Here is a 17,617-nt window from a genome sequence, read left to right as displayed (position 1 = left end):
GACCGCCAGGGCCCGACAGCGCCCCCTGCAGGCCAACACCGAGCACTGCAGGCTCTGCTCCTCCAGTGACCCAACAGCGCCCCCTGCCGGCCGGGATTGGAACTGTGCTAAGGACAGAGAAGTGTTCATTCAGACTTTTTTGTTGGTTTCAAGGGGACTTCTGGGTACGGGACTATTGTTTAGCTGTTTTTATGTTCTGTTACTGTTCTTGCCAATATACATTTATCTTTTAATAAAGGGTTGTTATTTCTTCTTATTTTTCCACACTTCCGCGATTAAAGCCCCCTTAATTTTTGAATTTACAATTGCTGAGAGAGAGGAGTTTGGTCTGTCTCATAACTCATCCTCTTTAACAAACATTCCAGTCTCTTCAAACTGAGACACATAACCAGTTGGAGAAACAGCACAGCCAGGCATTGCACATTTTTCTTAGGTTTACAGATTTCTATTAGGGTATCTTTTCAGAAGATTTTTAAGAAAATTTAATGTTTTCATTATGATTACCTAATATATTTTTCTTATTTTTAAGACGACTACACAAAATTTGCTGTCTTCTAGTCCTTTATATTGCCTGCCTCTCACAGAAAAGTAGCAGACTATGAAGACCTACAAGGCAGTTTACAAAAGCCCTTGTTTTGGGTTCCAAACAGAAGACTCTGTAGTCATCTGCTTCTAGCTTTACTCTTTTGCCTACTCTCCCAAAGCACTGATTTGTAAGTGGAATAAATGTGAAAAGAAAATAACAAAGGTTGAGAAAAGGAAAAAGATTTTGAGAAAGGAAAATAATTTTCAAAAGAAGAGATACTGTCTTTGTAGGAATCAACAGCAAAAACAGGCTTTAAAATTATTTAAGAGAGAACAGCTGATCTCACTGTGGACCTGTCCTGGTTCCAGTCAGGACAGGCTTAATTTCTGCAGAAGCCAGGAGGGCACACCTAGGAGCAGCTGGGTATTGCTTTTTTTTTGGGGGGGGGGGGGGAGGGGGAAGATGGGAGTAGTTTCCATGTGAATTGTTTTTTTTCTCGTACCCTCTGTCATTAGTATTTTTTATGTTACTGTACATTTTCTTATTTCATTGCTGTTTCCAGAAAACTGTTCTTATCTCAACCCGAGATCTTTGCCTTTTGTGCCTGCACTACTTCTCTCCAGCCCCATGAAGGGGGAGGGGGAAGCAGGAGGAGCGAGTGGCATATGATTTGGAGTGGGAACACTAAATTGGGGAATACCATTCCTAAACCACGACATACACGTAAAATAAAATGGAAGTTTTACTTCAACGAGGCCTTGAATTATACTTTTTCTTGGTGTGGGATATATTTAGCAATGATGCTTAGAAGACAGCCTTTTCTTTGGCTTAGATATGTAATAGGTGGTGTTTATCTATTCCAAGCAGCTTAGGAATGTGACAATCTCATCTATTTTCTATCTGAGAAGCTGACAGACAAGTTCCTGTGTTCCACTTCTTGCTCTGGTTTACAACCTTAGTGACAGCTATTTCCCTACATTCTCAGGTAAGTTTCATCGCTACAAAAATATTCAGGATGACCCTCAAGTATGCATAGTAGAGGCCCTGGTTAGCTTCTTCTCTGAGTATAACATATTTTTTAAAGTTATTTACTTTTTTGTTGCACAGTGATTTTGTGCTGTACTTTCTCAGAGGAGTACCATCTTGTCCCATTTATTTACTGCAGCAGAAGTTTCAGCTTTCCGCTTTTTATCTCTCACAGCGCTGCATCTTTCCCAGCTACAGGAAATAACATTTCCTCTTACTCTGATGAAGTAGCATCCAATGATAAGAAAAAAACCTGGCTTATACTCTTTAACCATCTTATTTATTCTTAGGTGCTTTAACAGAACAGTGCCTCTCCCTCCAGACTCACATCTCAAAATATCATACTCTCCTCCAGCCTATTCTCAGTCCCACAGAAATATCCTTTTACTTGTTTGGTTCCTGCCCATCACTAACTAGGCCATACAGAGTGGGAAGAACCTGGAAACTTCTCCAAATTACAGAATTATTTCAAAACTAGCAATTATTATCAACAGTAGAAGGGATGGTAACAGTACTGTAGAGGATTATCCTTCATCAGTGTTGAAAAAGATTTGTACCTGTTTGAACTGACTGCAAAGACATAATCAGCAACTTTGTAATCTGAAGATAATTTGTTAAAAAATAAACAATAGCTAAATTAATGTATTGCTGTTACATTCTATGTTCAAAAACTATGCCATGGAGCCCATCATCACAGCAGAGCTAGACTGCAGCCGCAGAAAGGTGTGCTTATGTGCCTGTGCGATTCCAGTTTCAGCTGATCACTACAAAGCTCTTCTGAAGTAGGGAACAAAAAGAAATAATCAGCAAGGACAGTACTCCGAGTGAAGTCTGTTAAAGTTAGTTATATTAACCACAACTTTGCATATACTTCTAATTTTTTTATATATTTACTTCCTCTAGTTTTTAAAACCTATAGTTTTTGTATGCAGGCAAGATGAGAAATCTCATTTAACCAACTGGCAAGTACAGTGAAATTGATTAGCCACAAAGTCATCTTAGTCGTTCGGAAGACGTTGTTATTTCAAGTTAAGTAAAACAGTTTCAGATACAGAACAGCTGACTTTGACCTCTTAAGTTATGCACACTGATTGTATATAGTTCATCCAGTTATTGACTACCAGGCTATTTTGTCAACATCAATGAAAGAGAAGAAATTCATTAGATTTAACATGATGATACAAAGGTAGCTGAGCTCTGGGGATGGCATACAGGACTTAGCTCTCTTCTGACTCAAAATTCAGAAAGGGATTTTAACTAGGGACTTTCTTTACTTCTTTGCTATCAGTTCACTCTGAGCAAGCTGGTTTTGAATAATAGTTGGATAGGTGAAGTTTCATATGTTATTAAATCTATAAAAATATTCTACTCTACTCTTAAGCAGAGATGCCACCAGATTCAGAGGTTATGCTAAAGAAATAGGTTTTTTTCCCAACTTTCCTTGCTTTGAGGGAGGGAATTCAAAAGTAAATCACTTTATCCTTGTTATTAGAAAGCATTAGAAGCTGTAATTTTTCCTTATATAATGCCCTGGTCATGAAAAGTAAAAGTATACTTTGGGGTCTGAAGGTACTGTCTGCTTCAGCTTCCAAAAAACCAGAAAGTGCTAAAGAACTATTCTTAATCACTTTGTTCTTTCTAGGAATGCCTTCAGTGTAAATGGAGAAAAATAGAGTGATTAAAAATACCTTCTAATTTGTTCACATTACAGCTCTTGAGGGATTCTTTTAAACTTTGTGATGGCCCAAAAGACAAAGAAGACCTGAATCCCTCTTGTAACTTCTTGTCATGGATATCACACAAACAAAAATGTATTATTTCTAGCCCAGACAATTAAAATAACAAAGGATGGTACTTGTGAAGAAAAAGCCTGGGGAGGAAAAAATCAGATATGGCTTGAAAAAGTCTTTGAATAAAAGGACTTGTGTCAACAAATCTGAACTACATTAACGGCCTTGTTAGAGATTGTCCCAGTTCAAGGGCCAAAGGTCTAAATCTTAACCCACAATGAAGTTACTTATTAATTCAGATGCAAATCTGTATACGATAGTGCTCTTATTACTTTCTCAACAACACGTCTGCAGACAGCAACTAAAAACCTCTTTATGACATAGCAATGACTGAAACCACTAAATAACCTTGAACCCCTTCTTTCCCTTCAACTTACAAAGGTAAGAAAGATTAACAAAAGTAGTTATAGTAAGAATCACAAACACAGTCACATGAGGGTATCTGGTAATGACCCAACTCAGTCCTGAAATCAACCCATTCACATATTTTTAGCTATTCTCTCTGATGAAACAGCATGGTTGCTAACACCTTACTGATCTCTTTCAACAAAATGTCATCAAACCACTACCACTGAAGATATTGCAAATAAATGGGGTTATTCAGTGGATGTAAATGCAATGCATTGGGAACTGCCCCTTCACAGAAGTTCTGAAAGTGAGGACTTTCTTCCACAGGGATAGAAATGAGAAATTATGAACGCTGTAAAAGAAAAACAGTAAAGTCCACTTACTGCCTTAAAGTGTTTTCTGTGTTAGACTGGCAATTGTGGAGGAGCTGCTAACTATGTGGCTATACAATACAACTGATTTATTAATAAGAAACTGCTACCCTTCTGATCAAAATTAGAGGCAACTGCTAAAGCATCTATTACCAGTTAAAAAACATCCCACTAATCTAGTTTCATCAAAAAGCTATGCTGGCACTAAAAACTTTGTATATAAATCTAGGAGCACAAAGGAAAAATTACATAAGCTACCATACATGATATACAGTGGGCTTTTCCTTGACTACTATGATTCTCTTAAAGTTTGGCCATCCTCTTTCTAGTCTAACACAGAGCTGAAAGTCTGTAGCAGTAACAGCAGACTAACTAAAGATAAGTCGTTGTTTTCTATTTTCAATTTAAAACATTGAAATAAATTTTTTTTTCATTTTTTAAAAATTGGAATCTGTCTGTCACCTTATGCACATATTTATAGGACAGGTAGATTGAATAAATGTACATATTAAAGAAGACAGACAAGTATACACATTTCAATAAAGTGGGAAAAAGACTTGCCATGATCCCTTGACCCAAAATAATATTGCTTTCACAAACAGCTGAAAAGAACTACATTTTGGATAAAAGTTGTTTTCAAACTGTACAATGAATCTCTTAAAAACCCCCATAGTTATAACAACCTCATCCTGGAACTAAACAAGATGGAGAGGAAACAGATACGAAACAGCACCAACAGTCCATTTATTTCAACAATGCAATTGTTCATTATTAAAAAGAATATAATTGCAACACTGAATGGTCAGTGTCTGTGTCTCTTTTTTCCTGTTTCAGGACACAATACATTTCTGTTGGAGACAGTGAATTATGCATTGAATACAAGTGGGTTCTCACAAGCTGTGGCTAAGTTCCTTCCATTCTCATTGTTGAAAGCTTATCCTCTAATACGTAATTCCCAAGACAACTAGCAATAGGAAAAATTAATGAACGAATGCATTAATAAATGTTTTCTATTGCAGGGTTCACTGGGAATTCTTTGTAATATTTGTAAGGAGTTCGTAAGCATTCATTAGTCACATAAAAATCCCCAAATTTGCTTTTTCCAAACATACTCTTCTGTCCCCTTCTGAAATATCAAACCAGACAACTAAACATTAGAATGAAACAGAGCCAATGGCCCTGTATGTACTTACCATGTACCACATGCTTGGCCATTTGGGATCATTGAAATAAGTGGATTGGGTACCACCAGCTTTATAATCCCTCTTTATCCGTCTTTTAACCACCTGCTGTTGTATCCACTCCACCTGCCAACCAGGAAAACATATGGAAAGTGTTAGGGTTCCATGGAGATTATCAAGAAATGTGTGAAATCTTGGGATGTTTCCCATTATCATACTCCAAGACATATTTCTTTTTAAAGAGTTCGTTTTGGCAGTGGAAATGTGCAGCTCACCTTGGCATACTGTTCACTAAGAAATATATCCAATTTAGTGAGTGTTAAAAATCTACCTGAACAACTGCTTATATACCCAGCTAGAAGAACTTCATTGGCTATCATCTTTTAAATACTATGATTTTACTATTTTTTATTATCAGACTAGTACTTCTTTATAAAGATGAATTCCTACACATAATATGACATATATTACAATGAGGAATTAATTGAATTTCTAAGAGAGCGAGTTTGGTTTTATTTTTAGATTTATTTTTCTGATCTGGAAAACAAAAACATTAAGAAATATACTCAAACATTCACTTGATCAATATCTAAATCACCATTCATGTGGAACGAAAAAAAATCAAAAGTGAATTTTATTTTTAGTAAAGCGACTCTTTGTCATGATTCTCTCAGAGAGGCACTTTGGCACTTTATTTTATACTAGCTCTCCCCTGGGAGAAGCAGCTCGGTACTGAGCAACAGCTCAAATTAAAACAACCACAAAAAAAGAGCTTGAAACAGGAAAAGAAATAAAAGGGTTAAAAATCTAATTCTGAAAGTTATATGCTTGTTTGTCTGACACCTCTTCAAAGATTCATGACACATCCAAAAAGGGTGACACCAAAAGTGACATCAACCTTAAAGCAGAGAGAACTCTGTAGTTATTTCTGCATTAGCTATTCTAAAGGCAAGCTAGTTTCTATAAATGTAAATAATATAAACCAAGCACAGAGAAATCCCAGTTATATTTACACACATCTAGCAGCTCATATTTCTGCCTAATTGCCTCAAGGGAAATAACTTGAAAAATTCAGTTCACCTCTCTTCAAGCAAGACAGTCATCTCCTCCTACCAGCCAAATCTGCACCTTTCATTTGTGCTGTTTATGAATATCTGTGTATGTAAAAAAACATACAAATATATAAAAGAAGTTTATATTTCTTTGTCACTGGTAAGAGATGGTATTAATATTTTCACCCATAGCAGGCTAATCTTTGTACTGTGCATTCACCACAGAGGTTCAAATCTTTAGATCTATCATATCACTCTGGCCTCTGCTTCTTGGTCCGATAAAAATACAGGAAGACATCCTCAAATTCATTCAGAGAGGATTCCTAGGACAGTCCTAATACAGTCTAGCAAGGCTTCCTGGTTTTCTTCGTAAAGAAAAAATTAAATTTTCTCCTTCCCAAGAATTGACTTCGGGGTCAAGAGAATTCTTATAGAGGAGATACTACGCAGTCTACAAACACAGACTATCAGGTAGTGACCACAATAAAATCCAATTCTTTGTTAAATCTTCTAGGAACAATCCGAAGTCGCTTTATGCTTCTATGAGAATGGGGAAATTTGCAAGTGTGCCTTTCTCTCCAGCTTACTGTCCTCCTCTTTCAGTTCAGTCTGAAATCCATCTTGGTGGATGCCCTCATGATAAGCCAAGAGCTGACTTCTCCCTTCAGATCTTACAGGATCCAGAGATGTCCTCAGCAGGAGGTGAGAACTAATTGGCCTTAGGCACCATCTGACAGTAACAGTCTGGAGGCAAAGGCCAAACGAGGGAGAGTCAAAAGACTTTGGTAAGCACTAGGCCTTAGGGTTGCTTTAAAGTGGAATCAACAATCCTCTTAACTAGCTTTCTCCTCTATGAAAAAGGCTGATTTATTACTGACTTACAGTGTAACCCCATTATCCTGTATTTTGCTGTTGTTACATGCTTTTTTTTTTCCCAGACCCTCACAAGAAAAGATTATTTTTCTTCAAAGTTTCTTTTTTTCAGGTAGCCCATACCTCTCAACACATCACAAGCCAAGAGAAAGGGATCCTATATAATGTTTTGTCTCTGACTGCCCTGCTGCCTGGACTGCCATAGATTATGGGCCTCTATTCTTCTGTTACTACTATTTAGCAGTCATTAATGAAAAAAAGCTTTAATGGATCTGAAAAAGCAGCCATGGTTTTCAGGGCTTATACAGATCCACCTTCCAGGCCTCATTATGAGATTTGGGTCTTAATGGTAGAAACAAGTCAACTGAGTGAGGGGTCTCAGGATTTTACACTGCAAGAATATTTACTGTTACCTTGACTCACACTTTGCTGAAGGGATCAACCAGATGAGTATGTTAGCCATAGAGAGAAAGTTGTTCAAGCCAACACATTTCTACACTTCACAGGCCACAACCACACAGAGTACACCATGCCATACATGGTAACTCACTCCTATCTTCAGTCTTCATGGAGAAATTAAAAATGCCTACCACCAATATACTGAGTCTCACAGTGTTGCAAAAGTGTCCACAAAGACACAAATAATGAGATAGACTCAGCAGAAGAGATTAAACCCTCTACCACTGCTACCTCTAATTTAGACGCATAAACATTAATGAAAGAAGGTATTCACCAACACTACTATTGGGTATAGGAACCGTAAAGCAGAGACCCTAGGCATCTAATTTTGCATCAAGGACTCCTGTGCATCAAGGTTTCTATAAGAACTACGATTAACTGTAAGAAGTTTTGGGAAAACACCTTTCTTTTGTTAGTGGAGCAAAAGAAGTGTAAAATATACCACAAGCCTGTGCAACACAGAAGTTTAAGCAGAACTTCAGCAACTTAATACCATTTCTATATGGATAAATGAAAGGAGTTTTCCTGACTAGACAAACTACAAAACTCTTTACTGTTTACTGTGAAAATATCTGGTCTCCAATGATTTACTGCCTATTGAGCTACAAATATCTGCTGATCATTAAAAAGACTGAAACATAACAGCAGCATAATACTTGTGTAAACTGATACATGCATACATTGCTGCCTCAAATAAAAGCCCAATTAATTCCTTTTCTCCATTTCCTTCATTCCAGACAATATTATGGAGAACACTTATCAGTTATTTAGTCCAAGCAATCATAAAAACTGCAGCGTTGTACACTTCCAGTTTATTGGAACATATAGAATTTAATTCATAAAGATTTTTGAATATATGTGCATATTTATGTACATGCTTGAATTTGTACAAGAGTTTGTATCAACTGAGTTAATCTGCAAGTCCACAGTATAGTAAGTTGTTATATTTTAGTGAGGTATGGATAAATATAGATAAGATGCACCTTATCTACCTACCACCTTTGACTAAAAAAGTATCTGTTGCAGGGCATACCCTTATTACATGCTAGATGTTGCCCATAATTCTTATTTCCCCAGCTCCTAGCAAAATTAGGGAAAACATATGAAACAGTAATTTTGCAGAAAGACTGTGCAGCTTGCATGATCAGACTCAAATACAGTAAAAGAAACATAACTTCTTGTCTTCCCACAGGACCTAATGAAAATTTTATGTATGCACAGAATTACTCTAAGTAAAATAGCCATTTAATTTCATACAAATACTGATGTGGGTAAATGGCATGTTTTCCTAAATATGCATAACAGAAGATAGTGCAGGTAGCTCCTTAATGATGGAATGGAATGGAATGGAATGGAATGGAATGGAATGGAATGGAATGGAATGGAATGGAATGGAATGGAATGGAATGGAATAAACCTGACGCGAATATTTTAGCTGGAAGGGACTTACAATGATCATCTAATCCAACTGCCTGACCAACTCAGGGTTGAATAAAAGTTAAAGCATGGTACTGAGGGTATCGTCCAAATGACAATAGTAGTGAATGGCCTGGGGCATCAACCACCTTTCTAGGAAGCCTGATCCAGTGTTTACACCTTGGTAAAAAAATTCTTCCTAAACTCCAGTGTGAACCTCCCCGATGCAGCTCTGAACCATTCCCACAAGTTCCATCACTGGATATCAGGAAGAAGAGATTAGCACCTCCCTATTGTTGTCCCCTCCCCAGGAAGTTGTAGAGTGCAATGAAGTTGCTTCTCAGCCTCCTTTTCTTCAAACTAGACAAGCCTGGTGTGAAACATTCGGACTCACCTCTAACATTACAGATAACTACATCAGTGAAAGGGGAAGTCAAACTGACCACTCTCAGTCAGTCATTGTGCACAGGTAAGGGGGAGACAAAGAAATCTAAAGAATCCCAACATGCACGATCACAGTCCTATTTATAGCTTTATCTGGAAGACTTCTAGCAAACACCTTATGTTGAGATTTACTGACTAATTGTTTCTATTTGAGGTTGTATTGATACAACCTTCTACAATATAATTTAAAACATAGCTACAAGGCAATTTACTCATCTGACATGTCATTACATAAAATTTTGTTTACAAAAATATCACTGTTATTTAAATAGAATAGCTTACTCTAAATTGTACTATCACTGGGTTTTATTACTGAAAACAAGGTCAAGACTCGGCAGTTATTTTAGTATTGTGACATATATTGCCTTTGAGTATTTTATGAGTATTCATCCACATGTTACTGTTGAATGCCTTGCCTATCTTGTTTCATTCTGTATGAAAACAGCTCATTTGTATAAAAATATTTTCTTTTGAAAGGTGTCCACACTTTCTAATCCAAAGGCTTTGAAATAATATGTCTGATTATTATACAGATTCCCATTTCTTGTCAGAAGAAGAGTCTATGCAATGAGGTACATTTTAACATTTCCATCAAGTCACACTTACTGAGGGGGGAACAGTGGACGTTTTCCCATTGACTTCTGCTTCAAAAGTTCCATTTCCTGAATGTCTAGAAATCAAACCTGAGCCAGACTGAAGATCAAACTATTTTAAAAAAATCATCATTTCTAGTCTCCTCACTTCAGCACTCACAGGGTTGTTCTGTACATCATGCAGATCTTCTTCACAGACTTGCATAGAATACTGCTATGGCAATAAAAGCTGCTCTGAGGTAATTCAAGCATTCTTCTTCTTTCCTTAAGTTCCCTTCTTGGGAAGGGAGCCCCATGCAGGTATGCTGCAGTAAGATCTCCCTCACCCAGTGTTATAAACTGTGGGGACAAAAAGTTTGAAAAATGAAAAAAAAAATCACATGCTGAAAAAAATCACCAATTTGTCAAAGCAGCATGATTTTTAACATACAAAGACTAGACCCTGTTGTGAGAGAGTATTTTTTCAAGTATACTATGAGGGGATCTGCTTGAATAAATATTTCAAAATTATTAAAAATGTCTCAAGTCCAGTATGTGAAAATGCCATTACTATAAGTAGAAATTACAGGCAAGCTGAAGGTGTAATCCTTTCCATTTTGAGGAAAACGTGCTTGGGTTAAAAAAAACTTCCTAATTCTGAAGTAGGTTACAAATTTCATACCAAAATCTCTGACTTTTATGCTGCAAAATTAAGCATGAAGGTGTGGGGATGCAGTCTGTGGAGAAGAGATTCTGAAGGTGCTACTCCCAAATGTACATGTACCTGTAAGCCTCATACTTCCATCATTCACCTTAGTCTGTTCTACGCCTGTAAGAAGAAATCAGAAATTCCTCCACAGATAACAAGAAAGCAGCTGTCACAGGAACACTATAGAATAAAAAGAAAAAAGAGAGAGAAAACTCAGATATGGGCTGTGGAAAGTAACATCCAGCCAGCAGTGAATCTGAATGGAGCCAGGACAGATCAGCAAAAGGCGTAACAATCATCCATCTGGAAAGCTGGCACTGAACAGCATTGCAGCACTGTTCGTTTGTCTGCAGAGGAATTGTTCTGGCTGAGCATTCTCCCTCCTAGTGAAGTTGTTCTCATGCTGTATCTAGCACACTTCATTCTTGACTAAAGGATCCTAAAGGATCTCAACACTCACACACATGTGAGTTCTGACAGACCCTCCTGGAAAAGGACAGGAGTGAGGATGGCACTCTCAGGGACAGAACGTAAGACTGTGTTTGTCCCAGAGCAGGCCATAGGAGAAAAATTGTTCTAACAGTTCCTACTTTTTGGATTTCAGTAAAGCTTTCAATACTGTCTCTCACAATGTCCTTCTGGACAAAGTCTCCAGCCCACAGCTGGATAAACACATCACATAGTGGGTGAGCAATTGGCTCTCGGGTCGAGCACAGAGGGTAATAGTGAACGGGGTAACATGAGACTGCTGACCTGTCACTAGTGGGGTTCTGCAGGGTTCCCTCTCAGGCCCTGTGCTCTTCAACATCTTCATAAATGACTCGGATGCAGAACTGGAAGGGATGCTAAGCAGGTCTGCTGACAACACAAAAGTGGAAAGAGCTACTGACTCCCTCAAAGGCAGGGAGGTTCTGCAGAGAGACCTCGACAAAATTAGAGGACTTGGCAATCACCAACCATATGAAGTTCAACAAGGGAAGTGCTGGATTCTACACCTGGGATGGGGCAAACCCAGAAACTCCAGTTCATACAGACTGGGGAATAAGATGTTGGAAAGCAGTGCCATGGAAAGGGACCTGGGGGGTCCTGGTTGATGGCCAGTTGAATATGAGTCAGCAGTGCCCTGGCAGCCAGGAGGATCAACCATGTCCTGGGGGCATCAGGCACCTCATAGCCACCCAGTGAAAGGAGGGGATTGTCCCACTCTGCTCTGCACTGGTGTGGCCTCACCTTGAATATTGTGGTAGTTTTGAGCACCACAATATAAGAAAGATATGAAGCTATTAAAGAGTGTCCAAAGGAGGACAATGAAGATGGCGAAGGACCTTGAGGGGAAGCCGTATGAGGAGTGACTGAGGTCACTTGGCATGTTCAGCCTAGAGAAGAGGAGACTGAGGAGAACCAAAATCCTGATAGCTACAAAATGTGGAAGTTTGAACAAGAGACAGTAAAGGAAATCTGTGGAACTCTAGAAGATACCACTTTTACCACCTTCAGATGAAAACTGGAGCTGTGTGGATGTTATGTTAAAGTCTACGCTTTATGGTATTGTGTTTTATACCTTTTAATGTACCCCTTTTATTCATTTATATAAAAATTCCCCCTTGTTCTGTACCCGTGCTTTCCCCCTTGTTTCTGATTGGCTCCCAGTTGCTGCAATGTGGCACTCCCTTATTTGGTCACTCCTTACATGGTTGTTTCTCCCCATTTATGGTTAAGACCTTCCCCTTTTTCCCTTTTATGTCCCTGTTTAGCATGCTCCTCCCAAGTTCCATCTACCCTTCTGGTAAGTTCCCTCAATACCCCTATAAAAGCCTGTGTGCCCCTGTAATAAAGGATCACTTTGCCTCACTCTATCTCTGTGGTCAGACCCTTTACTCTCCTGGGCTGTGACAGGAGACCTCATTGCAGTCTACAACTTTCTCATGAGGGGAAGGAGAGGGACAGGCACTGATCTCTTCTCTGTGGTGACCAGTGACAGGACTCGAGGGAATGGTCTGAAATTATGTCAGGAGTGGTTTAGGTTGGATCTTAGGAAAAGGTTCTTCACTCATAGGGTGGCTGGCGTACTAGAACAGGTTCCCCAGGGAAGTGGTCACAGCACCAAGCCTGATGGAGTTCAAGAAGTGTTTGGATGATGAACCTGGTGTGACTCTTGGGGACAGTCCTATGCAGGGCTAAGAGATGGACTCAGTGATCCTTGTGGATCCCTTCCAACCCCTTCTGTGATTCTGCAGTGCCTTAGTGGGAAGGGATGCCATCCAGAGGGACCTTGACAGACTTGAAAGGTGGGCCCACATGAATCACATGAAAATCAACAAGACCAATTATAAGGTCCTACACTTGGATAAGGGTAATCCTGTAGCTGGATACAGGCTGGGTGATGAGACTGAGAGTAGCTCTGTGGAAAAGTACTTGGGCATACTGTTAGATGAAAAACTGAACATGACCCAGCAGGCCAACTGTATGCTGAGTTGTGTCAAAAGAAGTATGGCCAGCAGGTCGAGGGAGATGATTCTCCATCTATACTATACATTCATAAGACCCCACCTGTAGTGCTGCATCCAGCTCTGGGGTCCCCAGGATAAAACAGACATATACCTGTTTGAGCATATCCAGAGGAGGGCCATGAAGATGACTGGGTGGCTAGAAAACCACTCCTATGAGGAAATTCTGAGACAGTTCAGGTTGTTTAACCTACAGAAGGTCTCTAGGGAGACCTTACAGTAACCTTCCAGCTCTTGAAGGGGTTGAAGGGGGCCTACAGGAAAGACAGGGAAGGACTCTTTATCAGGGAATGTAGTGATAGAATGAGGGGAAATGGTTTTAAACAGAAAGAGAGTGGGTTTAGACTGGATATTAGGTGAAAGTTCTTTACTGTGAGGGTGGTGAGGCACTGGAACAGGTTGCTCAGAGAAGCTGTAGATACCCCATCCCTGCAAATGTTCAAGGCCATGTTGGACGGAGCTTTGCAGCCTGGTCTAGTGGGAGGTGTTCCTGCCTGTGGCAGGAGGGTTGGAACAAGATGATCTTTAATGTCCCTTCCAACTCAAACCATTTTATGATTCTATGTTTCTAACAAAACCAGTAAGTACCTTCGCTGTCCCATAATGAAGTTTTCTGTGATACCAGCTCTACTTAAGCATATAATTCAACAGCATTCTCTTTTTGCATTTCACCTTGTAATGAAAAAACAAAAAGTCAGTAGATTTAGGGTTGAAGGGCATAGGAGGACGTATCCTGGTTAGTGAACAACTGAGACCCAAGCCATTATTCAGGAATGCAGGAAAAGTGATGAAGACTGTTGACACACTTCTGGCTATCCACGTGCAATCACAAAATTAAGACCTCCAAAACTGTACTGCTCAGCTTAAGAACAATTTTGTGCGGGTTATTTGATCATAATTAAAAACCAAGATATTTTCTTAACCTATCAGTATTCTTTGACTGATAATAGCAGCAGCCAGTTTGCATCATAAAAACAGATGAAGACAGTTGGGTAAAGCAGATGTTGACATAGGTCAAGAGTAGGGAAAATTAATTGCAGATACCATTTCACAAATGTGGGGTTCTAAAGTTGGATAAAAAGTCAGGGACTCCAGCAGTGCTATGTGATGCATTTTTGCTGATTGACAAAGTGCTTCTTCAGCAAGGATCAATGACAATCCACAATCAAAGCAGTTGTCATAATTATGCTACACATTCTGAAAAAAAGCAAGATAAAAAAAGAAACAGATGTTAATACAGGCTGAGCAGAAAACAGAAAAGCAGAAGAGGAAAGAAGGCAGCAGAGAATCCTTGAAATGACCACTTAAGCCCAAAGACACACATCTTGCACAACAGAAGGGCAAGCTACCATAGTGTCACCCATGGACAAAAGCTGAAATTCAATGCACATTTTTCCACCTTATAGCCACAAAAAAGCCAGTCAGTCCTGATATGACTTCAGTGGTTTCTACCTGCTTTGCTATATAATTGCGATGAATTGTAGCAGTAGCAGTATAGTTCCACATCCATGAGGTAGGATAGTCTACAGCTGTGGATTTTAATATAAAGGAAATACCCTTTGTCTTTCCACTGCAGTCTTCCTACCCCTAGAGCTCAGAGCTCTTTGCATAAATCCATACATATCAGCCTAAAACTGTGTGGCAACAAATTGTTCTTCATCCTTTAGGAGTAAAACTGTAGAGGAGTAAGTTGTGAAAAGGGAACAGCATGGCTAGTGATGAAGATACAGAGGCTCTGTCCCAAGGCAGTTTATTAGCAGCCAGAGCTGCTGGGGAGGGCAAGCATCACACTAAAACTCTAGAGAAGCTCAGTGTATCTGTTGCAGGCCAGGATTCATGTCTGACTGGAAAAACAGGGAACAATGAAAGGCAAAAGGATCCACATTTTCTCTTCTTGGGGTAGTCTTGACAGGTTTTCTATTCACAGCTACAACTGAAGTAACTAATGAGTGAACATGGCCACCGCCTCTGCCCAACCTCCTCCCTTCTTGTGCCTGGTACCACATCAGACCATAGAGCAGCTCAAAATTACAGGATCAAAATCACAGCAGCTTTGTGGCAGAGCTGAGAACAAGTTTCAGGGAACTTGGGCTCCCGGCTGGTGGCTTCCAGCAGCACCAGCCCCAGCTGTCACAGGCAAAGCATGTCTCAAGCAGCTGAGGATTTTTCCCTTCCTCAGATCTGAAGTGCCCTAACCAGCTCAGATGTTCTAGTTCAGTTTCTAAAATTACTCAGCCTCGAAATACTGAGCAGAAGTCTCATCTGCGTGAGCTTCAAAGCAACTCCTATGTTTATACAAGATAGTTTATAATTTTTAGCCACAGGTCACATAACTCACCTTGTAACAAGAGCTACAAACTCACAATTCCGAACACAATTTAAAAAGAGATCTCTTATTCATAGGTCTGTTTGGTACAGTACCTAAAGTTCTGCTTACACCATTGAACACAATGTTAGTAGCTAGTAATATGTAGTCCTGCAATACTATAATCTTGAATTTCAATATACCATGAGGATTACTGTTGATATCACTCTGAACGTAAACTGATATGTCACAACTCCATCTAACTTAGGCCTAAAATTGCATCATCTTAATATACTGAAAGGCTGATTCAATGTCCACTAGGGGATAAAACTTTAAGCTCTCTAAACTTAAATAGCTTTGGAGTATAACATTTAGCCGCTGAAATATCTTGGTTCTCATGCTTATTTTACCATAGCAATTAGTATATCTATTAAAAAATTTTAGAAATTTTGGATGGAATTTTTTCTTTCCTTACACTAGTCCTACAGCTCTTGTCATAAATCATTTAAGTCCTTCAGATATCTGCATGTGCTAATTTATAATTAAGTGATATATAACATTGAACAGTGGTATACTGGAGTTAGCAAAGTAAATACATCTCCTCAGTAGTCTCTTCACTGATCAGTGTTCTATTGGATTTTACATTTTATGGAAGTATCAGTGGCATATTTTACATCACCCAATTTCACTAGTTCTCTGGCATTTCAGATACCTTTGTAGTACAACTTAACCATTCTTAGAATCATGGAATCATTAATGTTGGAAGAGACTCTTGAGACCATCAAGTCCAACAGTCAATCTAGCACCACCACCATGTTCATCATTAAACCATCCTCAAATGCCATATCCACAGGTTTTTTCAACAGTTCCAGAGATGGTGACTCCACCACTTCCCTAGGCAGTTCTGTTCCAATGCTTTACAACCCTTTCTGGGAAACAAAATTTCTGAATATGTAATCTAAACCTCCCCAGACACAACTTGAGGCCATTTTCTCTCATTCTCTTACATGTTACCAGAGAGAAAAGACTGATTCCCACCTTCCTACAACCTTCCTTCAGGCAACTGTAGAGAAGAATAAGGTCTACCCTGAGCCTCTTTTTCTGCATCCCCAGCTCCCTCAGCAGCTCCACATATGACCTGCTCTCTAGATCCATCACCAGCCTTGTTGCTCATCTCTGGACTTGCTCCAGCACCTCAATGTCTTTCTTGAGGTGAGGGGCCTAGAACTGGACAACGAACTCAAGATGCAGCCTCCCCAGTGCCGAGTACAGGGGGACAATCACTGCTCTGGTCCTGCTGGCCATACTATTTCTGATACAAGCCAGTGATGTCACTGGCCTTTTTGGCCACCTGGGCACACTGATGACTTACGTTCAGCCACTATCGACCAGCACTGACAGGTCCTTTTTCGCCAGTCAGCTTTCCAGCCATTCCTTCCCCAGCCTATATGGGGTTGTTGTAAGCCAAGGGCAGGACCTGGTATTTTGCCTTATTGAATCTGATATAATTGGCCTCGACCTACTGGTCCAACCTGTCCAGATCCCTCCGCAGCACCCTCCTACTCTCCAGCAGATCAACACTCCTACCCAACTTGCTGTCATCTGCAAATTTGCTGAGGGAGCACTCAGTACTCATCCAGATTGTTAATGAAGATAATAAACAGGGCTGACCCCGATACTGAGCACTGGGGAACACCACACTTTCGTGGCCAGTGTGTTTGTCTCTGAATCTTCGTTCGCGAAGCCTAGCCATGATGACAGTTTGTCTCTGATCTATCACTTCAAATCAATAGAGGATAATTGTCAGCATTGTCACCTCTGGAACAAGCTGGCTCTGTCGGTACTGAACTCCAGCCTTGCACCTATCAGCAAAGTTATCTGCTATTAAAACATTGATTATTGTATCTCTTAAACATCATTATCAGCACCATTTAAAATAATCTGTGAAAGACGCATACAACCAGTCTAAGGAAACATTGCAGTCCAACCCCCAGTCAAATGAAAAAGGACTGAAGTTTCTTTTCCTACATTCAGTAGG

General features: G+C 39.6%; 1 protein-coding gene across 8 annotated transcripts in view; it reads right to left on the bottom strand.

Annotated features, from left to right (window-relative positions):
• The window catches only part of PCSK5 (proprotein convertase subtilisin/kexin type 5), a 250,017-nt gene that overhangs the window by 198,146 nt on the left and 34,254 nt on the right, over nt 1–17,617 (bottom strand). For 7 of the 8 annotated variants that reach the window (XM_051789299.1, XM_051789294.1, XM_051789297.1 and 4 more), the window contains one exon: nt 5,255–5,368. In XM_051789299.1, the coding sequence (XP_051645259.1) occupies nt 5,255–5,286 (32 nt within the window). In that variant the 5' untranslated portion in view covers nt 5,287–5,368. Of the gene's footprint in view, nt 1–5,254; nt 5,369–14,318; nt 14,496–17,617 lie in introns of those variants that run through there. The other variant, XM_051789295.1, reaches the window with a different exon arrangement.

Source organism: Manacus candei, unplaced genomic scaffold (genome assembly GCF_025592945.1).
Source record: "Manacus candei isolate 608988 ecotype Guabito, Panama unplaced genomic scaffold, ASM2559294v1 h1tg000027l, whole genome shotgun sequence".
NCBI classification, from domain to species: Eukaryota; Metazoa; Chordata; class Aves; order Passeriformes; family Pipridae; genus Manacus; species Manacus candei.
The sequence above is the reverse complement of the archived record's forward strand: the minus strand, read 5'-3'. Positions and strand labels throughout refer to the sequence as shown.